The 26,822-nt window shown below is 41.4% G+C and overlaps 1 protein-coding gene across 6 annotated transcripts in view; it reads left to right on the top strand.

Annotated features, from left to right (window-relative positions):
• TTC13 (tetratricopeptide repeat domain 13) overlaps positions 1 to 26,822 on the top strand; it is a 90,583-nt gene that overhangs the window by 22,566 nt on the left and 41,195 nt on the right. For 4 of the 6 annotated variants that reach the window (XM_035008443.1, XM_035008442.1, XM_035008441.1 and 1 more), the window contains exons 4-9: positions 70 to 140; positions 10,686 to 10,751; positions 12,467 to 12,559; positions 15,200 to 15,316; positions 16,259 to 16,369; positions 21,905 to 21,987. In XM_035008443.1, coding sequence (XP_034864334.1) covers positions 70 to 140; positions 10,686 to 10,751; positions 12,467 to 12,559; positions 15,200 to 15,316; positions 16,259 to 16,369; positions 21,905 to 21,987 — 541 coding nt within the window. The remainder of the gene's footprint in view (positions 1 to 69; positions 141 to 10,685; positions 10,752 to 12,466; positions 12,560 to 15,199; positions 15,317 to 16,258; positions 16,370 to 21,904; positions 21,988 to 26,822) is intronic. The other 2 variants (XM_035008445.1, XM_035008444.1) reach the window with 1 other exon arrangement.

The following is a 26,822-nucleotide window of genomic DNA, read 5'->3' as shown; positions in this document are numbered from 1 at the left end:
ATTTAGTTACTGATTCTGCTCAGAGATCCTTCATTCTTTCCTGTAATATTTATGTATTTTGTTTCATAGCTATTGCTTATGTGTTGATTGGCAGTGGACTCTATGATGAAGCGATAAGACATTTTTCGACAATGCTTCAGGTAATTTTTCCTTTTAATTATGAAATTTCAAGTTGATAGTCATGACAAAAATATGGACTTATGTGTAGCTAAAGTACTGCAGGAATACATTGCTTTTAGGATCATATGAGAAGGTAAAGGAAATCAGCCCCGACTGAGCATTTTCTTGGTGCAGGCCTTGAAACAATGCTCTCATTTAATCTTTGCAGTATTAACTTTATTTTAAATAGGAAAATGAGATCAAAGGAGGTAAAGCAATTTGCTCACAGTCTCCCCACCATCAGCTGGAAGACATGGGACACAAATGCAGTTTAAAAGAAAAAAAACGAAAACTAGCTTAGTTCACTTTCCTCTTTACCGTGCTATCTCCCATAAGATGTGGATGCTGGAAATTCTTGGACGTCCATATGTTTACTTTCCGTGCTGGAGCTGATCTGCATGGTTCCATTCATGGATTTGTTTCTCACCGCAAAGTGTAACTGTGGGACTCTTCAGTGGAAGTAGTGAACCTTTTCTGATTGATGGCTGCATTAAAATCTAGTTAAGATAAAAGGCTTGAACAAACGTCGAAGAGTTGCAAGGGAGACATGTAATGCAGCCTAACATTGTTGGCCTTATATCCCTTATCTTTTTTTTTTTTTTTTTTTAAGATTTTACTTATTTATTTGACAGTGAAACAGCGAGAGAGGGAACACAAGCAGGGGGCGTGGGAGAGGGAGAAGCAGGCTTCCTGCGGAGCATGGAGCCCAATGCAGGGCTTGATCCCAGGACCCTGGGATCATACCTGAGCCAAAGGCAGACGCTTAATGACTGAGCCACCCTTATCTTTATTTAACTGTGTCTTGTGGTGCTGACCATTATCGATAGATTGTCGATGTGGCTGTGCAGTAGACTACAGTGAAGAAATGTGGTCTTTAGAGTTGAAGATACCCATGTTCTAATCCCCTTTGAGGCTTGCTAACAAGTTATTTTATTTCCTGGCTCCTGGAGATAATAACCATAACCTCCAAAATTATTCTTTTTTTTTTTAAAGATTTTATTTATTTATTTGAGAGGGAGAGATTGAGAGAGAGAGCACATGAGGGGGGGAGGGTCAGGAGGGTCAGAGGGAGAAGCAGACTCCCTGCCGAGCAGGGAGCCTGATGCGGGACTCGATCCAGGGACTCCAGGATCATGACCTGAGCCGAAGGCAGTCGCTTAACCAACTGAGCCACCCAGGTGCCCCAAAATTATTCTTGTTAGGTTTAAATGAAATATTCTAGGAAGTCCTTAGTACTCAGTGCCTGGCATAGTGAGTGCTCTTTTAATTTTAGCTCCTCAAAGCACCATTCTAGCATATTCCTATTCGTAGAACAAACAGATAATTTACAATCCAGCAGGTAAACTTTGTTTTAAAATATTAATTTTGAAATTCTTGCTCTACTTTTTTTTTCTTCTTTAAGCATAAAATTAATTATATTGACAATTCTGTCTTCATTCTCAAAAAAAATCATGGAGATCGTTTTAGTGATTACTTTGAAGTCCTCAGATCCGAACAGTTGTGTGTTTGAGTGCTTGTATGGGATGACAATCTTCAGTGGTGTTTAGACTGTGAAGGGTAGGTTATTAGTAGTTTTACAGATTGCCTTTCTGGTAGGCATTGCAGTATTTAAAAAGGCAAGCCAGCACTTCACACAATTAACACTTGGCCCTGGTTTGAAAGGGAGATTTTGGTACATTTATGGGAGAAATGTTGGTTAATCTATGGTAACTAATAGCAAAAAACAGTGAGAGTTTGTGGATATATTATCAATGCATTCGACTTTTTGAAAAATATTATCATTGTAGTTGAAGGCAATATAACAATGTTAAAGAAAGAACTCTAAATAATAAAAAATTTCTTAATTCTGCCACTCTACCATTTTTGAAGTTTTTTGCTTACAACCTTTTCAAAGTATGCATTTGTGTTTTATAATCTGAATATGTCTACTATTTTGTATTGCTTTTTCACTGAATTTTATACTGTAAATGTTTTTCAGTATCTCTCTCTAATCTTATGCTTTTAATGGCTCTATACTATCCCTTGTGTTGTCCATTTGTTGTTGTAAAACTTCTTTCTCACAACTGCATTCAGAAAGTAGGTCAAAATTTCTCTCTTTGTGCCAAGAAAAGGTCTTAATATTGAAATTTGATATAGCATGTTCATCAATCTGCAATATAATGGGTTGCTTTCAAGTGAGAAATTTTTCTTTGAGAATGTGCACTTTATAAGGTGGGGCTCCTTTTCTGCTGATTCAGGCTGTTGATGGGGCAGGAACAGAGGATGGGGAGCAGCAGAAGTTCAAATACTCCTGGCCCAAAGAAGACAGAACTGGGCAACCATTTATAATGTATTTTTATAAAGGAGCAAGAGTGCCTTTGGCTTTCCTGCTGGTGCTTTTCTTGGTGATTTCTGTCTTTTCTCCCTTTATTTTGGTGCTTCCCAACCTTTTCCACATCATGACACAGGTAGAAAATCCTGTCTGCATGACCCACGGGAGTAAACAGGAGCAAATTTAGAGGCATCCAGATGGAGCTTGGTGAAAATTTGTCACATTTTCTTCGTGTTACATAACTATGATAAATACAGAATATAAAGATTGATTTAAAAAATGGTAACATTCTTTAAAAAAATTTTTTTTAAATTTTTAAATTTTTTAGATTTTTATTTATTTATTTGAAAGAGAAAGCACGAGCAGGGGGAAGGGCAGAGGGAGAGGGAGACGCAGACTCCCTGCCAAGCAAGGGCTTGATCCCAGGACCCTGGGATCATGACCTGAGCCGAAGGCAGATGCTTAACCGACTGAGCCACCCAGGTGCCCCTGTTCAAAAATTTTAATAAGAAACTCAGTCCTGCTTTTCTAGATGAAACTTTTCCATATTAGGCTTTATATTTGAAAGTGATGCACATGATTCCTATTTAAGAGCTTTTCATTGTTTTCTTCAAATTCTTGATAGCCAATCTCATCAAGAAACTGCACAAGTAGGGGGTAGCAAACAAGTATCCGAAGAAGAGTTAGTGCTTGTTCCCCAATTGACCAAAACTTCTTTTCATATCATGAATCAGAATTTGCAGAAGTCAGCCTCTTCAAATTGTATTTTAAAAGCATGATCCTTTAAATCTAACTGCTCTTCCTTTTCTTTTACTGGCAAATGCAGTGGAACTGTTTCTTGCGGTAATGACATTGATTTTTGTCCCAGCAATGCTTTTGCATGGCCCGGGTTCAGGAGGGCGGTTTGCTCAGCCCTGCTGCGCAGATGCCGGCCCGCCACCCTTCCCTCTTCACACTAGGATGGGCCTGAGTATCGCCGCAGAGCCTGCTGCTGGGTGTCCACCTGTTCCTTGCAGGGCCCTCCACACCTGCAGAAACTCTGCGTCTGTAAGCCAGCCAACGACCTCTAGCAACTCTGTGGTGGCGGCTCCTGGCACACAGACTTTTCAGGGTTTCTGAATTCACGAACGCATGACAAAACTTTTCTTTTGGACAGCCCGGGAACTCCAGTATGCGGTAGCAGAGTGTGGACTCTGGTTCCATTCATAGGAAGCTGAAAACAAATGGGACCATGAGAGCTTGGATTGTATCAGAGTCACCATTTTTATAACATCGTTTAATGTGACATTGGGATCTGTGCATGAGGGCTACTTACATTCCAGAATGACCTTTTTATATAAAGCTTTGAAACCTTCCTTTTGTCTTAGCTGTACCACAAGGAGCAAAGTTAGACGATATTTCCACAGTCTCTGTTGTTGTGAGCTGTGTGTTTGAGTAGTTACTGAACTACGGGATATTTGGTACATCTGTAAAGGAAAAAAAAAATGCTCCTCGGGGTTTCTAACTGAACACAGTTTCAGAACTTAATAGATCTGTCAGACTGCATTGAAAACTCTTGATTTAAAAGTTTGTGCATTCGTGTTGTCTGTGCACACGCGTTCCTCCTGCGTCAGTGCGATTGACAGTGCTCTGGGAAAGCGGAACCATTCGCCGGCTGCCATGCTTCTTTGGTCCCCATGCATGGCTCAGTAACATAAGTGCAGCAAAAATCGAATGAGACCTTTGTTACTAATTGTGTGACCTTGAGCTCATCTGATTCAGGGAGAACTGAATTCATAAAAATGTTTGTTTCTTATTTTACGTTAGCAGACAAAATGTGAAACCTGCCTCTGCATATGATTTGTAAACATCCTTCTTGGAATTAGGTACGTGGGTCTGCCACTTGGGCAGAACTGAATCCTCATTACATTGCCGTGCGGTGACTTTTTTGACTTAGTCTTTGATTCAGTGACTTTTGAATTTTAATCAGAAAGCCAGCCTTGGTGGTGGAAAAATAAATATTTGTAAAATTTAAAGTCACTATATAAATGGTATAACGAGGATAGTAAATTACACATTTTTGGATGTAAAAAATCAGGGTCTTGGGAATTGAGACATCTAAGTGTACATGACTCCGGTAAGGTAACTGTCTTATTATACCATGATTTTGCATTTGCATAAAGTAAGTAATATTGGGAGATTGAAATACTAGTTTGCATTTAAATCATTTAAAATTCTGAGCACTTGATAAAATGTAAATATTATTAGACTTATATACTCAGAAGTATTTTGAAAAATGAATATTCTGAGCCCAATTGCTTTTAGAAATAGACACTGGCTTTTATTTGAAAATATAATTCATTATGACATTTTATAAAGAGTTTTGACTTCTTGTTAACATCCACAGGTGGTGATGGATAAAATAAAATAATAAAGCTGTATCAATCAAGAAAAGTAATAAAATCCATCATTTACATTTAGGAACCCTTAATACTAGATTATAACTGAGATAACAACCACAATGATCCTTTACAGATTCACCTATTTAGGTTTTTTGTATTCAATTTATTCTTCCTCTTTAGAATTTTTTTTCAACAACACGAAGGATGTATCATTACCGTTGTTAAATAATAGATTTTATTTCTTTTCTTGATTGATACGACTTGTTATCTGTCACTGGCAGAATGGAAAGTCACTGCTGTGGTCACGATGAGACCACGTGGGGGATCCGGAGGGAGGGCTGGGGAGGCCACTGGTAGGGCCATGGTAGGATCTCTGCCAGTGGGGGCCACGTATAAAATCCTCAGAGCCAAAATGATGATGACTAAATGCTGGAAGTTGTCAGTGTTCAGATATTTTAACTATTGCAAAGTTTTGAATGGCTGTTTCTTAAAGGTTTAACATTTTTTACTGCTATAAACACACGTAAATGCCCACGTGAAGCCAGTCCTGTGGCACATCCGTCATACAGCTTTGCCGTACAGAACCCCGGATCTGGCTTTTTACCAATGACTACCCCACTGTTTCCGCCCAGGTGGTCCCCTTGCTTCCCTTATGAGAAGAACGGGCCCAGCTGAGCTGCACTCGATCTGACAGTCTTTTTTTTTTTTTTTTTTAAAGATTTTATTTATTTATTTGAGAGAGAGAATGAGATAGAGAGAGCATGAGAAGGGGGAGGGTCAGAGGGAGAAGCAGACGCCCTGCCAAGCAGGGAGCCCGATGTGGGACTCGATCCAGGGACTCCAGGATCATGACCTGAGCTGAAGGCAGTCACTTAACCAACTGAGCCACCCAGGCGCCCTCGATCTGACAGTCTTTAACATGCGTTGAGATCTCAGCTGCCGAGGACATGGCCAGTGTTTGTGGCTAACTAACAACTGTTATATATTAGGACTTAGGTGTCAGGCACTGTGCTAGAGGCCACAGAGCCAAACATGACAAGACATTCCCTTGATACTGTGTGCCCGTGGGTGACAAATGTGCAAATGCAGAATAATGAATAATGAGAGAATTACTTTAATGGAATCATGTCCATTAAGAGGTTCCAACTCGACCGCATGCTCTCCCCGGATCCCTCCACATACCCCGACCCATAACTGAGAAAGGATCCCTAGTCGTGTTCCAGTGTTGTCCAGATCAGTGGGTGGCACCCTCTCCGCGGGATGACATGAGTCCACGTGCTGCACACATCTGTGCGCTACTTCCTTCAGCACCGACTCTATCTGGATACCTCCCAAGTACCTCTGGCGTCCCTCTGCTGTTCCTGGCTCTGTTCAAACCACAGCCAAGCCACTATTATCTGCCAGATGACTGGCACATCCATGGTTTTCTGGCTTATGCACTCCTGGCGTGCATCCATACATGTGCACTTTATTTTTTATTTTTTTATTTTTTTAAGATTTTATTTATTTGCGAGAGAGAATGAGAGACGGAGAGCATGAGAGGGAGGAGGGTCAGAGGGAGAAGCAGACTCCCCGCCGAGCAGGGAGCCCGATGCGGGACTCGATCCCGGGACTCCAGGATCATGACCTGAGCTGAAGGCAGTCGCTTAACCAACTGAGCCACCCAGGCGCCCCCATACATGTGCACTTTAAACACACACATACTTTGCTGTTGCTTTTAAGTTAAAGATTAAAATCCTTACTAAGGTCCCTGCCTACCTCTGCAGCCTTATCTTGGAGCAGATGCTATACCCCCTGCTTGCCTTGAGGCCTCCTCTGCCTGGACCAGCTGCTTTGACATTCCCTCACCACCTGACACAGTTCAGCCCAGGTACTCCTTCCTCAGGGAAACCTTCCTAACTGTGTCTAATCTTTGTGCATTTTCTAAGAAGCACCATTTACTATTTTAGCACTTACTGAAGATGTAACTTTACATTTATATTTGTGATTCTTTGGCTATGCTCCAAGAAGGCAAGAGTCTTGCCTTCTGTCTTGTTTTTGCTTACTACAGTATTTCTAGCACATGGAACTGGACACGGCTAATAGCGGGCCTTAAGTAAATATTTGTTGACTGAGTAACTAATGTCCATACAACATATAGTAGGAACCGAGGCCTATTTATTTTCCAGGGGAGTCTGGAAGGAGTCAGAGGAGAGGTAGTGTTTGAGCTGAGGCAGTGGGTGGGCGTTCCAGGCAGGTGGGCTAGCATTTGCAATGCCCTGAACTTGGGAGAGCATATTGTGTCTAGAGAACTGAAGTAGTGCTGATTTCTGGAATATGAATTGTGGGTGGAAAGTGGAAGGAGATGAGACTTCAACAGTAAGGCAGGAAAATGATCAATATTTTCTACAAAAGCATTTAGATGTTACCTCATTGTTTTTCCATTTGTGAGTTGCACCCTTTTAGTAGGGACTGAAATTGATTGGTAAGTGAAGACTAGCACTTTTTTTTTTTTTTAAGATTTTGTTTATTTATTTGACAGACACAGCAAGAGAGGGAACACAAGCAGGGGAGTGGGAGAGGGAGAAGCAGGCTTCCCGCCGAGCAGGGAACCCAAGGGGGGGCTCGATCCCAGGACCTTGGGATCATGACCCGAGCCGAAGGCAGACGCTTAATGACTGAGCCACCCAGGCGACCCGAAGAAAAAAGTAAAATACACTAGAATGGAAAATAGGTTGCATTGTAAATAGTAAGACTAGGTTGACTTAGTGCAACTTTTATTTCTGATGCGTATATGTGTGTGTGTGCAGGCATGTTATGTACGTATGTATGTGTGTACTGGCTTAGAACGTAAAGTGCATTTTACCATGGGTTAGAGTAAAAATGTGTTTGAATGGGGCTGTGGGAGGTGTTGCAGAGCCAAGGAATAATTTCAGCCAGAGTGACATGATCAGATGTTGTTGTTAGGTAACTGTTAGTGTGGGTTGCAGACTAGATGGGAGGAATAGGAACGTGGTTAAGTTGGTTGCAGTACTGTAAGTGAGCGGGGGAGGTGTCCAACAGGGCAGTGGCTGGTGCACTGGGTGGCCGGCGGTGCGGGGTGGGGGGGAAGCGGGAGGCGGACCATTTATTCAGGAGGTGAGACTGCTGGGATTTCCTGAGTAGGCGTGTTGGTGGGGAGATGAGGATGACCCCCCCAGGTGGCTGGCCCTGGCCACAGGGTGTGTGGGGATGCCACTTCAGTAGAACTACTTATTTAAGTACACCTTTTTCCGAATTACCCCTTGGTCATCATAATTTATTTATTTATTTATTTTTTTCAGTTTTAGGAGGAAAGCTTCTGAGGTAGTCTATTTGGAGATGTTACAAATCAGAATAGGTGTTCGTCTCACTGGAGAATGTCCTCACGGGGAAGAGCCGTGCGGGCTCCCTGTCCCCTGCCCCAGCCTGGATGAGGGGCTGTTCTGTGGACTCTTCTGTGTCCTGGCAGGTGCTATTGGCTATGGAAACACATGAAGTCAGTCTTCACTTTATTTCTTCATCGGGTCACTGTTTTTCCTGCTCCTCCTCTCCTTCTGTACCTGTATCCCTCCCCCTCCAAATGACTTGCTCTGCCTTTTTTTTTTTTCAAGCCAGGAAGGATATTTAAATGTTTAAACTGTTATCTCCGCGTGGCAGGGTGATAGGGTGCTCTTTACTTTCTTTTTTGTGTTTTTCTTCATTTTCTAAATTTTCCATAATTTATAATAAATATTCCAACTACTTATTTGAATAAAGTTTCTTATTTATACTAAAAATTTCTTTTCTATAATGCATATTACTTAAAACATCTTTTTTCTGACTACAAATGTATACACATTTATTTTAAGCCATGAAAAGGAATACAGCAGTGTAGTAAGTACAATGGGAACATATCTAGTAATCTCACTCCCAACAGAAAATTACTGTTAGTATTTTGGTGCGCTTTATTCTGTGTACATACTGACCCACACAATTATATATAAATATTTATATTTAATTACATTTTATAAATAAAAGTAATTGCCATTCCTTTGTAGTTCTATTAACCTTTTTGTCATTTAGCGAATAGTGTGGAGCCTTTCATGCCAGTCATGTGTAAGTTATAAATCACAACTCCAAACAGAACTGTGTGGAGCCGGGGAAGTGACTTAAATGAGCACAGTGCATTGCCGTGACCTAGAGGTGATGGGTGGGCTTCCGGTAAACTGATGAATATACACCCCTCGTCTAAAGAGGTGGCCAGTACTTAGCTCTAGTTTTTTTTTTTTTTCATGTAAGAATGCAAAAATGTAGGCTTATCTTTGTTGCATTTTTTGATTTTTTAGAAAGATTTTATTTATTTGACAGAGAGAGAGAGAACAAGCAGGGGGAGCGGCAGGGAGAGAGAGAGGGAGAAGCAGACTCCCCGCTGAGCAGGGAGCCCGATGATGTGGGACCTAGGACCCTGGGATCATGACCTGAGCTGAAGGCAGATGGTTAACGACTGAGCCACCCAGGCACCCGCATGTTTTGATTTTTCAAGGGAAGTTAGAGATCTGGAATTGCTTACTTGAATTTTTCCAATTTCAAGTTTGCTACTTGATACAGGTGTACTGGATTCTGTTTAGTCTTTTATTTTCCAGTATATGGCATCTTCTCCTTTATTCTTTCTCGTTCACTCATCGTTGAGGTTGATGTGTCTTTTTCTTATAATATGGGCAGACTCCCTCTCAGATTTGAAACTGAACGGTAGATTAGTCTATAAAATGCCTTGTCTGGTACTGTTCTGTTAGATTCTCTCTCTCTCTTTTTTTAAAAATGTTATTTATTTTTGCGCACGTATGCGAGAGAGAACGAGCAGGGGGAGGAACAGAGGGAGAGGATGAAGCAGACTCTCCGCTGAGCAGGGAGCCCGATATGGGACTCAGTCCCAGGACTCTGGGATCGCGACCTGAGCTGACGCTTAACTGTTAGGCAGACCCTTAACTGTTAGGCAGACGCTTAACTGTTAAGCAGACGCTTAACTGACTGAGCCACCCAGGTGCCCCATTCTGTTAGATTCTTTAGCAGTGTCAAGAGTTTCACCCCCAAACATATAGCCAGAGGCTGTTTTCTCTTCTTAAATGTAGGGGAAGGATTCAGAGAAGTGGTAGAAATTGCAGAGGCTAAATGTAGAGGAGAGGCATTTCCTTCACGAGGTGGGACGATTCATACCACCTGTTTGGGGAGGTGATGGTGGGGCAGCCGACCCCCGTCCTTGGGCCCAAGGGCAGCTTCATCTAGTCCATCTGGGGCAGCTTGCAGAAAGGGTCTGGTTCCTATTCGGACACATAGTATAAAGGACTGCATTAACCCCAGCAGACTGTGGAGTGGACTCATTTCTTGTTGCTCGATGGGGCTGGCACTGAGAGGTTCTTCCCTTTTCAGATTATTTCATGACTGTGAGGGGAACAAACCAGGAAGAGGCACTATCTAGTGCTTCACTCCTAACCGTTTACTTCCCTGAGCCTCCACTTCCCCCTGTGAGACACGATCGCGGATGCTGCTGGTCATAGAGTTTTTGAGAGGATTGCATTTCACATGAGATGACCATGTGACAGAAACTAGCACAGGGCTCCCTTATGTTGGTTCTCTTTATTATTTTTGTAATGCAAAACTCTTACTGTGTGTCGCATGCAAACGAGCTTCAAGAACACAGGCTCTTCTGGTTGGGGATCGCGCGTATCCACGTATGTGTGGTGCTGGCATAAAGTAGAGCTCGTCACTTGGGGCATTAACGTGCTTTAAGCAGAAACTGATTGTTTTGTTTTGTTTTGTTTATAGTTTTTGACGTGTTTCTGTTTTGGTCTGACTAGGAGGAGCCTGATCTGGTTAGTGCAATTTATGGCCGAGGGATAGCCTATGGAAAGAAGGGACTACATGTGAGTATGGAATAGCTCTGCTTGCCATAGTGCCTACATGACCTGACCCGGACCAGGGTTCCGACAGAACCACTCCCTGTTCATTGAGCTCTGATGGACACGCAGTGGTATCACGCCAGTTCCCAGATGCGAAAATGGAAGGAGAGAATTTACTCACGATCACATGGCTAAGGACAGTGGGGTGGACTGGGAATCTCTACCCAGGGCTTCTGGAAGTCAGTCTCACCACACTTTCTACTCCAAAAGGACAGCCTTTGCCAGCCTAAACTTTATTTGGTGATGAGCTGGACATAGACCAAGGAAAGCATGAGACCTTGACTGAATTCCTAAGAAATATTCATTGGTAAAAGCGGAGTCTAGGTATCCATAGCACAGTAAGACTTAGAATTTGTTTCTTTCACAATTTTTTAAAGATTGAATAGAAGAACCCAAGGATTTTTTTTTTTTTTTGGTAAAATTTATTTTTATTTGTTATCATATATTTTCCCCAGATAAGTATATTGTTGTAGCCCTAGTCCCCTTATTTCTCTGGGGAATGCAGAGGGAAGGTTATAATAAATTTATTTTATTTTTAAAAAGATTTTATTTATTTACTTGAGAAAGAGAGAGCACAAGTGGGAGGAGGGGCAGAGGGAGAAGCAGACTCCCTGCTGAGTAGGGAGCCTGATGCAGGACTCGATCCCAGGACCCTGGGTTCATGACCTGAGCTGAAGGTAGACATGTAACTGACTGAGCCACCCAGGTGTCCCGATATAATAAATATATTTTACTCAATGAAGGCACCATGGTATAAAAATGAAGATTTTCCTGAGATTATATAGTAAATAATGAAATAGTTTAAGATTCAGATCTCCATATTTTCAGTCTAGAACATTATACATGAACTTTTCTGTTGTCTTATTGTATATTAGAAATATTCAAATAAAATGATGATTAAGGGAGAAACATCGCTTTTGTGTCTTTGCCAATTTAAAAAATTGTACTAATCGGGTGCTGGCCTATTGGAGAAATTTATATACTATTTATATACTTCTGAGACATAGAGGACTGAGAACAAGCTCAGATTTGGGGATGACAGAGGTGTTAGGAAGGAAACAGTGTTACGTGAGAGCATCAGTAAATGACAGAGGTTGCCCTGGTGAAGGTCAGAGAGAAGCTTCTTCCTAATTCTCATCTCTAATATTATATCTCGACATGAAATTTGCTTGTATCTTTAATGTATTTTTAATGTAAAAATAACATGCTCATATTTTTAATATAAGAATAACATGCGGATTTTAAAGAGGACTTACCTAGACTTGCTAAGGTGTAGGTTTGTGGGCTTAGGAGTTCTGACTGACACTGACTCGGCCCCTTGCTGTCCCCACACTGCCGCTGGCCAGCATCATTCTGCATGCTGGTGTCCGTCCACATACTCATCCCTCAGAATTCATTGATTTGGTATTTAAATGGGTTAAATTTAGAAAATGTCCTACCATCAGTGGAACTGGTGATATGTAGCCAGGTCTAAGGGGCTGTTGATGGGCAGGTAGACTTGAGTGAGTTAAGTAATTGTAACTTATTTAAACCAGCAGATCTTTTGTAGAGAAGCGAGGTTCATATTTATTTCTAAATACATAGTTACATCATTACTAAATTATTAGTTTTTTCAGAAAAACTGTTCAACCTGGTTTTGAGTAACAGTGTATCTCATACTGAGCTAATGCCTTTTCAAGGACATTAAGAATGCTGAGCTTGCTCTGTTCGAACTGAGCCGAGTAATTACCTTGGAACCAGATCGTCCAGAGGTATTTGAACAGCGAGCAGAAGTGAGTGTGGTTTTCTTTCTCCCTCTGTCATTACTGGACTTTTTTTCCCTATTATCTCATTACTTGTAAATTTTAAAGCTCCCTGATACCTATTGTGTTTTCCTCCATAGGTACTGAATGCCTTTAAACATGGTTGAAATTACTAGAAAACTGTGGGCTGAGTGATACTCCTGATTTAACGTTTAATAGTAATATTTAGTATTAAAATATGTGGTTATGACATGTACTGCTGTCAGTCAGTGTTCATTGAAAAATATATCACATATCATGTTTACTGTATATATTACATACTTTAGCAAAACTCTGACAATATGGTCAAAATGAAATTTATAACCATTAAAAGTGTGCGCATATGTGTGTGTGCGCGTGCATGTGTGTGCGCTTATGTATCTGTGAGATGTACTTAGCTACATAGAGACGTAGATCATGTAAGGGTGACCACAACCAGTCCTTAAAGGAACTTAGGACTTGTGGAGACAGAGGTAACGTGGTGAAAATCCCAGGTAACATTTGTGTCAGGAGACACTAAGAGCAGGTGCTTCTTCAGGAACAGAAAGGCGTGCCTGGGGGGTTCTGGGGGAGGCTGGCAGGGGCAGGTGTGGGCGTGTCTGCGGAGGCCTCGCGGAACAGGTGCCGCTATAGCCAGTCAGAGCCCATGTCTTGGGGGACAAGGTGGAGAATGGTGTGTGGAGACGCATTCCTTTTAATGTTTTTAAATGAAACGTGTTCATCTTACCGTTCGCATAATATAATAGTAAACTACCCAGATTTCATTTTACTGTTCATTTAACCATATTAAATGGTTTAGAATTTGTTCATGTATTCAATCTGGAGAGAACTTAACTTTTAATCATTTGACATAATGGGATTTCATAGTTCAACTAAAGGAAAATGACTCCCCCTCCCTCTTTTTGGGGGGAGAAAACTTAGAAGTAAAGAAAACACTAAATGTTTTAGTAATTTAAAAGCTGTATTTGTGGTATTTATATTCTCAAAATTATAGTCTCTAAGGTTATAGTTCAGTTTCTTAAAGGGAATTTTATGTTTTATTGGGAATTTGGGTTTCTGAATAAAAATTTTTCTCATTTAATGATACAGTTCATTATCACTTGTGTATTTTGGATTGCAACCATGAGGGTTAAGTGATTGTAATTTGTTTGTTACTGCACGAGAACCTTGTTGGTATCTAGGGTGAGCATTTGGTGGCCAATTTGGTGGTATCTGCTCTGGGGAGGGGGTGCTGATGCTTTTTCCCTCCATTACTCTGATGTTAAAATGTTATGTTAAAGCAAGAACTTAAGTGTACATAGAAAGGAGGCTTATTTAGCAGCTTTAGAAGATTTGTGTATCTAATAAAAAGCTAGTTGTGTACCCAAAAATGATATTGGTAATCCAAAAAGTAATTTTCGATGATCTTAAATATATATGTGTATATATATATGTATGTATGTATAGTAATATTCCCCTTTTTTGGCCCTATTGGGCAATAATATCACTGCAAACTGATTTTTCTGGCTTATTATAGCATATCATTTATATATGTAAGAAATTATTTAATGAGAGATCTTTCTCTTTCATACTTGCTGAAATAGTCTATATTTAATGAACACAATTTAACCTTTTTTAGTTACTCAGGTCATTATTATTGTGCTGGGGTGTGATGATTCAATTATGTACCTAGGAGTTAATAAACTAGGTAGGGATGTTCTTCCTTCCAAAATATAACCCCGGACCGCTATGCATTTTGAATTCTCAGGTATATATTCCTTAATTCATTTCTTTCCTTTTTCTGAACTGCCATTCTTGCCACTGGTGATGTGCCTGCCTGAGTCCTCTCTCTTTTGCTGGTTTTAAGTTCCTGCAGAGTAGGAAACCACATAGTAGAACCTGATGGAAATGACCTATATCATGAGAACAAAATTAACCCTAATTTCAGGACATTTGCTCAGGGTGAAATGCTTGAGCTTGATTGAATGAGTACTGATACCCATTTTGGATTTTCTTATGTCTTTTGGTGTACTTTTGCATTCTGAACTGTCTTCTGTGTTGTCATTTTCACCTGCACAAGCTCATTGCTGGATCACAAGGACTTTCCAAACAAGCTTGCAGACATAGGTTCTTCTGCTCCGTAGATCGTGACCGATGAGCTGAGAGTTAACACAAAGGGGCTGGAATCTTAGAGATTGTCAGCCAGCACTTACTCCCACAGAGCACATAGCTAAAGGCCATGGAGGACTCTAATCTGTGTCCAACAATTTCTCTATTTTTAATGGTTCAAAGTTATCTTTCAGATTAACTTTGAAATACTAAATTTTGTTTTGAAAGAGGTTGAGAAAAAAAAATGGTCCCATTTCAAGAAAAGCAACATCTGTTGTAACCCAAAACGTGAAACCGTGACAAAGCAATTGATGTGGTTATAGTTCATCAGCCTCCCCCTCAGCTAGACAAAGACTAGCGGCCCCTTTGCCTGTTGACTTTGAGCCTCACTATGTAGTATATGGGGTCAGGGATCCTTGTCCACCAAGAAAGTAATCTTGTGAGTGGAGTGTGGTAAAGTGGAATTGAAAAGTCAAAAACGTTGGCAGTTTTGGGGTTGATCACTGGAAGATTTCTACCCTAATTTCATTTTTGGGTTTATAGATTCTGTCCCCTCTGGGACGAATTAATGAAGCAGTGAATGATCTCACCAAAGCTATCCAGCTTCAGCCCTCAGCACGGCTGTACAGACACCGGGGGACCCTGTACTTCATATCAGAGGTGAGTTGTTTTTGCCTGGACACATTCCCTTTTGTTCACTTTTCCGTTTACTTCGGAAAGCTACTATTTGATAGATTTGGTTTGGGGGCTGTATAATAATATGTTTGTGATACAAGACAGTTAAAAAAGCACTTCCTTTAGCTGAAATTGAACCCAGTAGAGAAATGTTAAGTACCAAGAGCACATTTTCTTGCTTGAGCTGTCAGGAGTAACTAATTCTAGACTCGGGGGAAAAAAAGAAAGAGAGAGAGAGAAGAGAAATTTGGTTCATTGACTATACTTCAGCTTTTTCTGCAAATGTCAGCATAGGGAAATGGGTGTGTGTGTTATCGATGTGATTATTGAACTGATATCACACCCAAGAGCCAGAACCAGAACAAATACAGTTTCCCAGACTGTAGGTTCTCTGTGTAAGTGACCTGGATCTGGCAAGGTTATCGTTTATCATCATAATGATATTTATGGTTGCCACAGTTATTTTTGTGGGTTTACATTATTTTAGTAACAATTTTCTGTTGCCAAAGAAAATAGGTTTGAAAAAATCTCAGCATAACACATTTTAAGGTTGACCTATGGCATAATTATTTGACAAGTATTCAGTGTAATAAGATGCTAGTACCAGAAAATAATTTGTCAAGTTTCTCTAACAGATTATAACTGTACTACTGTTTTTTACAAATAATCTTTTTGTAGTTTTGTAGACAGTCTATTTAAATTAAACCTTTGGGGGTTTTCCCCATCAATTTCCTAAGAAAATCAACTACTTCAACAAAACAGGGTAAGAATTCAGCTGATATTGATAGGTATGAAATGTTCCCTTTAAAGCCAAAAAGGACACAGAATGAATTGGGTTGTTTTTTTTCCCCTCGACCAGTCAGAAGTAAGAAATGTCTGAATGTCTAATGAACACTACTTTTTCTCCCCCTGCTCTCCTTTTTGTAGGACTATGCAACAGCCCACGAAGACTTCCAGCAGTCCTTAGAACTGAACAAAAACCAGCCTATAGCTATGCTATACAAAGGTCTAACTTTCTTTCACAGAGGACTTCTGAAGGTGAAAGTGTTGTGTATTGTGCATACAGTATCATGATTCTGCTTTTCTCTCGCGGGTGGGAGGACCTTAGTGGGGTTTCGTTTGGCGTGTTTTAGAATGACATCTCATCTGATCGGTTTATTTTAGGAAGGAGTTGGAGTCAACATACTTATTGAGTTCCTACTATGCGGGAGGTACTTGGAGGAAGGCGCAGGTGGAGAAAGGATAAAGGCTTAGTGAGAGGGAGAAAGAATCCTTCACACTTGACACTGAGAAAGGATACAGTTTACAAAGTTTTCTTCCACATATAATTTATCGTATGGTAAATACACTAAAAAAAAGTAACATGGACAAAGTGCTTTGGCAACAGAGATAAGAAAGGTTCACTTAAACTGCGGCATTAGAGAAGGTTCCAGAGAGCAAGTGGATCTTGTCCTGGGCCTTGCAGGTGGAGTGGCTTGGGGGCAGCAAGCTACTTCAGGCAGAGAAGAAAAGCATGAGCACTGGTATAGAACATGGAGATAACGACCAGTTTGTGGTGTAGCAAATAGTCGGGTTTGAGCGTAAGGGAGATGAGGTGGCAAGTGGGCCGAGGGGAGGCCCTGAAATGCCTAGAGTGCTATGCTGAGCATCTTGACTTTAATTTGTAGGCCCAGAGGAGCTGCAAACTCTAGATCTGGGGGAAAGTGTGTCACTGAGAGCGAATCTGCCACGTCGGAAGTGGATTCTGACATGCCAGTGACTGGGGAGGTTAGGGGCAGAGGGCCACGGGGAGATGTTGGCAGCGCCCCGGGGTCGGAGCTGGAGACCTGATCGGGCCTCTGGGGCGGCAGGAGCAGGTCTGGAGGCAGCTCTCCGACAGGCAGTGCCACTTGGGCGCCACTATTAGCGGGGAAGGAGTTGAAGGAAACAGGAAAGATGTCGTCCAAGCCAACTGACGTGGGGTGGCAGTGTCACCTCCAGCCTGTCCCTGCCTCCCGCCCTTGGTCCGGCCCCGAGTGTGCTCGGGACCTATTGTGCAGCAGCCTTGCCGTGGGGCAGACACCAGGCTGGGAGCCGAGAGTGGAACTCTGGTCCTCAAGGTGATGTCCTCGGTGCCCATGGCCCGCATAGGGTAGGTGCTCTAGTGCAGGACCTGTCCCTGTCTGGTCGAAAACCGGCCGGCCTGAGAGTCAGCCTCTGCAGGGCGGAAAACACTTCATGCTGACTCGGCGGTCAAGAGAGTCTTCCCAGACAGGTTGTTCTTCACCTGAACTTTGAAAGCTGTGAAGAGTTTCAATAGTGCATGGCAGGGAAGGGTGCTCTGGCTGAAAGAACATGCATTTTATTGTGGAAAGTAGTTACGAGGATTGTGCACACACTCTTGGAGCGTAGGGACAGTTTACCTTCAAAAAGGCCTCTGGTATAAATCCTCAGTGTTACGGGCAGTGCCTGTCACTAAGTACTAGGGGGAATAAATGAATTTCCAGGACAGAGCCTTGGATTTGGACTCAGAAGGCCTTGGCTTGAGCTTCCGCTCTGGATCCTGCAAACTCGACCACCAGCCAAGTGACTTAAGCTTTTTAGCCCCTCCTTCTCCATCTGTCACGTAGAGATGAGTCTGTTCCTCGCCTCTTGAAGGGGTTGCAAGGATTCAATAAAATAATGTGTGTGAAGGAGCTGTGAGCACGGATCAGGTCTCAGTTATTACAGATTTGGTTACATGTGAACATTTCATTTATTCTCAGTTTTGTGGACTCTAAAAAGATAACTCCCATCCACTAAAACCCAACCCAGAGGGAACTGCAGGTTTCCTTTCATACTGTCCTTCCTGCGAGTATGTGGAAGGTGCTGCGCACAGAGACGCTTCTCGCCCTCCCCGGGGTTCAGACCGGCAGCCGCAGGCGTGGAGAGCGGGTATTTAGAATGTGCTTTGAGCAACTGCAGATGGACTTTTCCATCACTTCTTGGCCTTTTGGCTAAGATCAAGTGCAGCTTATTTTGTATCTGCCCCCTCTTCCTCTCACCTTCTCTCAGTCACCTTAAATTAGAAAATTCAGAATCAATACTAGATTCGAAGTCTATGCCTTGAATATCTCATGGAGGAGAACAAGATTTGAAATGCAAAAAAAAAAAAAAAAACAACCAACAACCAGTACTGAGAGGTTAAAAAATACTTTTTAAAGTAAACAAATGCAAACAGAGGCTTTCACCGTGGACTCTAAAGCTGGGTTTAGGAATGTGGGCAGGGAGGGCTCTTTGTGTTACTTTGAAATGAGAATTTTTCAGAAAAGAGCTGTAACAGAGATGTTAACTACACATTGGACAAGGGCTGAGATTCAGTTTGGTTTATTCCAAATCCATGTGATGAGAACCTAGACATAGTACTTCCATCCCACGAGCAGTAGAAGCCCCTCAGTGAACCAGTCTTGCCAAATTATTTGGTGCTTTCTCCTCTTCACTGTGCTCATAAATACAGCATCAACGTGTGTAATAGCTGGGAACTTTTTCTTTGCATTATAGATTCGCTGTCCGAGGAGGTCAGAGTGTTTACGTATTGTCTCATTCATCCCAGCGGCATCCCCATGAAGTATAGAAGGAGCAGAGGGTGTCCCAGTTACACAGATTGGAAAACTGAGTCAGTGGTGACATGCCTTCATTAAATTAATGAACTTAGTTTAGATATCTTTATTTCTCTTGTTAACTGTAGAGACAATGTATTAAATGGACCAGTGAACTGGAGCTATCTTTATATCCTAAAGCTGGTCTCTTCGGGTCAAAAGCAATTTAGAAATTAATTAAGTGGGTGGTGTGCTTATTTACTTTATGATGTAATACATTAGAAATTATTTAGGCAATATTATGTGACAAATGTCACAACTGTCCAATCTGGTAGATATAACAGACATTTTGGATTTCCCTAGGGAAAACAGAGTGAAAACTTTTACCTGTGATGTAAGGATATTTCAAGAATTGTATATCCCGAGCACATATTTTTTGATCAGCCTTCACTTTGAGAGTTTCTTGAGACCGTTCTCTTCGTTATAATAAAGGGGAGTGCAAGGGATGGCTGCCCACCATGAGCCAGGACGATGGTGGCATAAAGATGGTGATGGTCCCACTTGCTATGAGGACAAACTCACAGCCAGTTCATGTGCTTAGAGATTGATTCATTCGAACGTAGTGTCTTTGTTCCCAGTGGCTTCAGATCTTGATTCTACTATGTCCCCTCTTTGGCAGAATGAGGTAGAGAGCTGTGCAGTGATTAGACAGGAACCCTGAAACCAAAGACTCTTAAAAGCTGAAGAGAAATCAGACTTTGAAGAACTGTGGCGTCCCAGCATGCTGTAAGTGCAGTGGGCAGCAGATGTCTCCCGGGCATCTCCCCTAGAAGTCCACAAACATCCCAGACTCACCACGCCCCAGCTAGACTCCTGACCTCCTCCCCCCCCCCCCCCCCCCCCCCCCACCCCCCGCAGCTGTCCCACCTACTTTCTTATGTTGGTTCATGCTCTCACCTTCTACCCAGGCTCTTCAGCTTCGAAGCTTCCTTCCCTCCCTTCTCCTTCATCCCCCATATCCACGGCCAGCAGATTCTTCATTGGCCTTTAAGAATATCTCCTGAGTTTGACCCTCCTTTTCTGTCCTCAGAGACACTGTCTCAGTTTGAGTTTCCATTATCTCTTGCCTGGACCTCTGTAGCCACCTCCTGGTTGGGCTCTGCTCCGTCCCCTGTCCAGCCTGGCTCCTCTGTTGTGGCTCGTGGCAATCATTTCTAAAGAGTCAGTTTTGTGAGGTCCCACACCTGCTCACAGCCCCCAGCCCTCACTGCTGGCAGGGTGATGCCTGGACTGCGGAGCATGGCAGAGGCCCTTCTGCCTCTGGCCCAGCTCCCCACACCAGCCTGGTCCCCGTCTTTTCCCTCTCCCCTGCTCCCACCCATGCACCTGCACTCCTGCTGTCCCGCCTTCCCCACCGCTGCTGAGCACCCTGTCTCTGCGCACCAGCATTCCCCCTGTCCACAATGCCCTCTTTCTTTGCCAAACTCCTCATTCTCCCAGACCCAGCTCAGTTGCCACTTCCTCCATGAAGCATCTCCTGGTGTCCCAGGCTCAGTTAGTTCTTCCTTTCTCTTTATTCCCCAGACTTTTACTTGTATCTCTATCATAGCTCTTAGTTTGTATTCTAATAACTTGGTTAAATAATTGGCTTTCTAACTAGACTGAGTTCTTTGAGGACAGAGAGAATGACTTGCTCATCTTTGTGTCCCCTGCCCCTCACACTGCCCCTGGCACATAGTAGGCGCTCAATACATGTTTGTTGGATTAAAAATATAGTTGTAGTACTCCCAAAAGATTAAGACTATACCAGGGCCAGAAGCCTAATGAGGAGTAGTCTTCAACATTTCTGCAGTATTAAAATTTATCCATTCTCATCCTTCTACCAAACAGAACATGGGACTCCTTAAAGAGCAGGTGGTTGTCCCCATTGTTGCCTTAGAAGAGTTTGAAAGCCAGCTCCTCTGACCCTGCTGCCCCCTACAGAGAAAGTCAAGAAGCAGGGAATGGATGATTTTCTGAAAAGAATTAGGATTATGTGCCTACAAAATCATTAAATATTTATTGAGTGCCTACCATGTGCAAGGCATATGACATCTTTAGTAGTTTTTTTGCTATGAATTATCTAATTAGGTGTGAAATACACAGACATTTTAGTCTTTCTCATTAAAGCCATTAGAGATCATACTTCGTAGCCGCTAACTTAAGACACGTCTTTTCCTTGGAAAATGTGTGAAATGTCTTCATAATTTTTTATCACAGTAAATAGTCAAGTCATAATGGAAAGTACATTGAATACAGTTTAAGATGGGAATGTTTATTGTGAAGCAGAATGGTACATTTTATTAACAGTTTCCAGAGGATTCCACAGTGGCCAGGTGCGCTGTGTGTTCCCTAAGGACTCCTCACCTGTGCCCCCTTCTCCGCTGCTGGCAGAAGCTATGCCCCAAATGCCCCCAACTCAAGGTTTCTGTTTTATTTTGTTTTGCTATTTCTTTTTCCTGTAGATCATGGGAATCCTTCTGATTCCCAGTCAGTCTGGGAGCCCTGTTGCTTTTTTGATGAACAACGTCACACTGGGCTTGCTTTTTTCTCTTGAGTGGTTCAGTTTAAGAGCTGCTAGTTATGGTCATTTAAGATTATACTTTGCAAGCTAGTAAGCTGACTTTTATTCTGCAAGGCCTTTATTAATTAAAGAAATGATGTTGACACGAAGCTGATATCGTTAATAATCAAAGCCGAAATGAAATAGGTAGTGAGGAGCCGTTTTCCCATTCTGAAAGGGAGAAACTTTTACGGCTCTGTTATTATTCATAGCAGTGCATTTGTTTACTGTTGAAATTAAATCCTCCTGACTCATAGTTTGTCATACGCTCTACCTCTCTTTTTTTTAAGTCCTCATATTAAAAAAAATCACTCTGAGACATGTGTAATATATTTTTAAGTCCTTTAGTGATTTAAGTGAAACTCTATTTTAACAGTTATGCAAATGACATAATTTTCTATATACTTTTTTCAGGAAGCTATTGAATCCTTCAAAGAAGCCTTGAAGCAAAAAGTTGATTTTATTGATGCGTATAAAAGTCTGGGACAGGCCTATAGGTAAGAAAAGCAATAGTAGTTGGGGTGGGAGGGAGAGCATACAGTGGGGAGACAAGAGAGCCTCACATAGTAGTGATATTTTAAAAGAAATTACATTCCTTAACCAAAAGAGATTGTCATTCTAAATCACATAGGCATTTATAAGCTATATTCCAGAAGGAATATAGAAAGAATCATGTGTCAGATGATATCATGATATATATTATTACCTCTTTATTACAGAAAGAACCATGTGTCAGATGATATCATGCTACATATTATTACCTCTTTATTACAGCTTTGCTTCATATATATTGGTCTCGAAAATGTTAGTTCTTCAAGGGTTATTGTTTTTTTTTTTTGAACATCTACATGCAATTTTATTATGTTATGTTAGTCACCATGCAATACATCATTGGTTTTTGATGTGGTGATCCACGATCCATTGTTTTCGTATAACACCCAGTGCTCCATGCAGTACATGCCCTCCTTAATACCCATCATGGGGCTAACCAATCCCCCCCGCCCCTCTAAAACCCTGTTTGTTTCTCAGAGTCCATAGTCTCTCATGGTTCATCTCTCCCTCCAATTCCCCCTCCCCATTTTTCCCTTCCTTCTCCTAATGTCCTCCATATTATTCCTTATGTTCCACAAATAAGTGAAACCATATGATAATTGACTTTCTCTGCTTGACTTACTCCACTTAGCATAATCTCCTCCAGTTCCATCCATGTTGATGTAAAAGTTGGGTATTCATCTTTTCTGATGGCTGAGTAATATTCCATTGTATATATGGACCACATCTTCTTTATCCATTCATCTGTTGAAGGGCATCTCGGCTCTTTCCACAGTTTGGCTATTGTGGACATTGCTGCTATGAACATTGGGGTACATACGGCCCTTCTTTTCACTACATCTGTGTCTTTGGGGTAAATACCCCGTAGTGCAATTGCTGGGTCATAGTGTAGCTCTATTTTAAAATTTTTGAGGCACCTCCACACTGTTTTCCAAAGTGGCTGAACCAACTTGCATTCCCACCAATAGTGTAAGAGGGTTCCCCTTTCTCCACAACCTCTCCAACATTTGTTGTTTCTTTCCCTGTCCATTTTGGCCATTCTAACTGGTGTAAGGTGGTATCTCAATGTGGTTTTGATTTGGATTTCCCTGATGGCTAATGATTATGAACATTTTTTCATGTGTCTGTTAGCCATTTGTATGTCTTCTTCAGAGAAGTGTCTGTTCATATCTTCTGCCCACTTTTTGACTTGATTATTTGTTTTCTGGGTATTGAGTTTGAGAAGTTCTTTATAGATCTTGGATACCAGCCCTTTATCTGTAGTTTAATTTGCAAAAATCTCCCATTCTGTGGGTTGCTTCTTTGTTTTGTTGACTGTTTCCTTTGCTGTGCAGAAGCTTTTTATCTTGATGAGGTCCCCAAAGTTCATTCTTGCTTTTGTTTCACTAGCTTTTGGAGATGTATCTTGAAAGAAGTTGCTGTGGCCGATGTCAAAGAGGTTACTGCCTATGTTCTCCTCTAGGATTTGGATGGATTCCTGTCTCACATGGAGGTCTTTCATCCACTTTGAGTTTATCTTTGTGAATGGTGTTAGAGAATGGTCGAGTTTCATTCTTCTGCATGTGGCTGTCCAATTTTCCCAGCACCATTTATTGAAGAGACTGTCTTTTTTCCATTGCATGTTTTTTCCTGCTTTGTCAAAGATTATTTGACCATGGAGTTGAGGGTCCATATCTGGGTTCTCTATTCTGTTCCATTGGTCTATATGTCTGTTTTTGTGCCAGTACCATGCTGTCTTGGTGATCACAGCTTTGTAATATAGCTTGAAATCGGGCAACGTGATGCCCCCAGCTTTGTTTTTCTTTTTCAACATTTCCTTGGCGATTCGTGGTCTTTTCTGATTCCATACAAATTTTAGGATTGTTTGTTCCAGCACTTTGAAAAATGTCATTGGAATTTTGATTGGGATGGCATTGAAGGTACAGATTGCTCTGGGTAGCATAGACATTTTAACAATGTTTATTCTTCTGATCCATGAGCATGGAATATTTTTCCATCTTTTTGTGTCTTCAATTTCTTTCATGAGTGTTTTGTAGTTTCTAGAGTATAGATCCTTTACCTCTTTGGTTAGGTTTATTCCGAGGTATCTTACGGTGTTTGGTGCTATTGTAAATGGAATCGTTTCTCTAATTTCTCTTCCTACAGTTGCGTTGTTAGTGTATAAGAAAGCAACTGATTTCTGTGCGTTGATTTTGTATCCTGCCACATTACTAAATTGCTGGATGAGTTCTAGTAATTTGGGGGTGGAGTCTTTTGGGTTTTCCACATAAAGTATCATGTCGTCTGCGAAAAGAGAGAATTTGACTTCTTCTCTGACAATTTGAATACCTTTTATTTCTTTTTGTTGTCTGATTGCTGTTGCTAGGACTTCTAGTACTACGTTGAACAATAGTGGTGAGAGTGGGCATCCTTGACGTGTTCCTGATCTTAAGGGAAAGGCTCTCAGCTTTTCCCCATTGAGTATGATACTCGCTGTGGGTTTTTCATAGATGGATTTTATGAACTTGAGGAATGTTCCCTCTATCCCTATTCTCTGGAGAGTTTTAATCAGGAAAGGATGTTGTATTTTGTCAAATGCTTTTTCTGCATCAATTGAGAGGACCATATGGTTCTTCTCCCTCCTCTTATTAATGTGTTCTATCACATTGATTGATTTGCGAACGTTGAACCACCCTTGCATCCCGGGCATAAATCCCACTTGGTCGTGGTGGATGATCCTTTTAATGTATTGTTGGATCCTATTAGCTAGGATTTTGTTGAGGATTTTGGAATCCATATTCATCAGGGATATCGGTCTGAAATTCTCCTTTTTGATGGGGTCTTTGCCTGGTTTGGGGAATAAGGTAATGCTGGCCTCATAGAATGAGTTTGGAAGTTTTCCTTCTGTTTCTATTTTTTGAAACAGCTTCAGTAGAACAGGTATTATTTCTTCTTTGAATGTTTGGTAGAATTCCCCATGGAATCCATCAGGCCCTGGACTCTTGTTTTTTGGGAGGTTTTTGATCACTGCTTCAATCTCGTTACTGGTTATTGGCCTATTCAGATTGTCAGTTTCTTCCTGTTTCAGTCTTGGCAGCTTATAGGTTTCCAGGAAGGCCTCCATTTCATGCAGATTGCTCAGTTTATTGGCATATAGTTGTTGATAATAATTTCTAATAATTGTTTCTATTTCCTTGGTGTTAGTCGTGATCTCTCCCCTTTCATTCATAATTTTATTAATTTGGATCCTTTCTCTTTTCTTTTGGATAAGTCTGGCCAGTGGTTTATCGATCTTATTAATTCTTTCAAAGAACCAACTTCTAGTTTCGTTGATCTGATCTACTGTGTTTCTGGTTTCTAATTCATTGATTTCTGCTCTAATTTTAATTATTTCTCTTCTAATGCGTGGCTTAGGCATCGTTTGTTGCTTTTTCTCTAGTTCTTTAAGGTGTAGAGTTAGTTGGCGAATTCGGGATTTTTCTATTTTTTTGAGTGAGACTTGGATGGCTATGTATTTCCCCCTTAGGACCACCTTTGCAGTATCCCATAGGTTTTGGACCGATGCGTTTTCATTCTCATTGATTTCCATGAATTGTTTAAGTTCTTCTTTGATTTCCTGGTTGACCCAAACATTCTTGAGCAGAGTGGTCTTTAGCTTCCAAGTGTTTGAATTTCTGCCAAATTTTTTCTTGTGATTGAGTTCCAGTTTTAGAGCATTGTGGTCTGAGAATATGCAGGGAATAATCTCAGGCTTTTGGTCGGTTGAGACCTGATTTGTGACCCAGTATGTGGTCTATTCTGGAGAAAGTTCCATGTGCGCTCGAGAAGAATGAGTATTCTGTTGTTTTAGGGTGGAATGTTCTGTAAATATCTATGAGGTCCATCTGGTCCAATGTACCATTCAAAGCTCTTGTTTCCTTGTTGATTTTCTGCTTAGATGATCTGTCCATTGCTGAGAGTGGAGTATTGAGGTCTCCTACAATTAACATATTGTTATCAATATGACTCTTTATTTTGGTTAACAGTTGGCTTATATAGATGGCTGCTCCCGTGTTGGGGGCATAGATATTTACAATTGTTAGATCTTCTTGTTGGATAGACCCTTTAAGAATGATATAATGTCCTTCTGTGTCTCTTATTACAGACTTTGGTTTAAAATCTAATTTGTCTGATATAAGAATTGCTACCCCAGCTTTCTTTTGAGGTCCGCTGGCATGGAAGATGGATCTCCATCCCTTCACTTTCAGTCTGGATGTATCTTTAGGTTCAAAATGAGTCTCTTGTAGACAGCGTATGGTTGGGTCCTGTCTTTTTATCCAATTTGCAACCCTGTGCCATTTTATGGGAGTGTTTAGGCCATTCATGTTGAGAGTGATTATTGAAAGATATGATTTAATTGTCATCATGTTGCCTGTGAAGATGTTTTTATAGATTGTCCCTGTAAATTTCTGTTGTAGATCACTCTTGGGGTCTTTCTCCTTTTATAGAACCCCCCCTTAATATTTCTTGCAGGGCCGGCTTAGTGGTCACATATTCTTTCAGTTTCTGCTGGTCGTGGAAGCTCTGCATCTCTCCATCCATTCTAAATGACAGCCTTGCCGGATAAAGTATTCTTGGCTGCATGTTCTTCTCATTTAGTACCTTGAATATGTCTTGCCAGGCCTTTCTGGCTTGCCAGGTCTCTGTGGATAGGTCTGATGTTATTCTGATGTTCCTCCCTCTGTAAGTAAGGAATCTCTTCCCCCTAACTGCCCTTAAGATGGTTTCCTTGATTCTAAGATTTGCAAGTTTTACTATTACA

This window comes from Mirounga leonina, unplaced genomic scaffold, assembly GCF_011800145.1.
Source record: "Mirounga leonina isolate KUSES-001 unplaced genomic scaffold, KU_Mleo_1.0 Mir_152, whole genome shotgun sequence".
Classification (NCBI taxonomy): domain Eukaryota; kingdom Metazoa; phylum Chordata; class Mammalia; order Carnivora; family Phocidae; genus Mirounga; species Mirounga leonina.
Note: the sequence above shows the minus strand (reverse complement) of the source record. Positions and strands in the feature narration are given on the sequence as shown.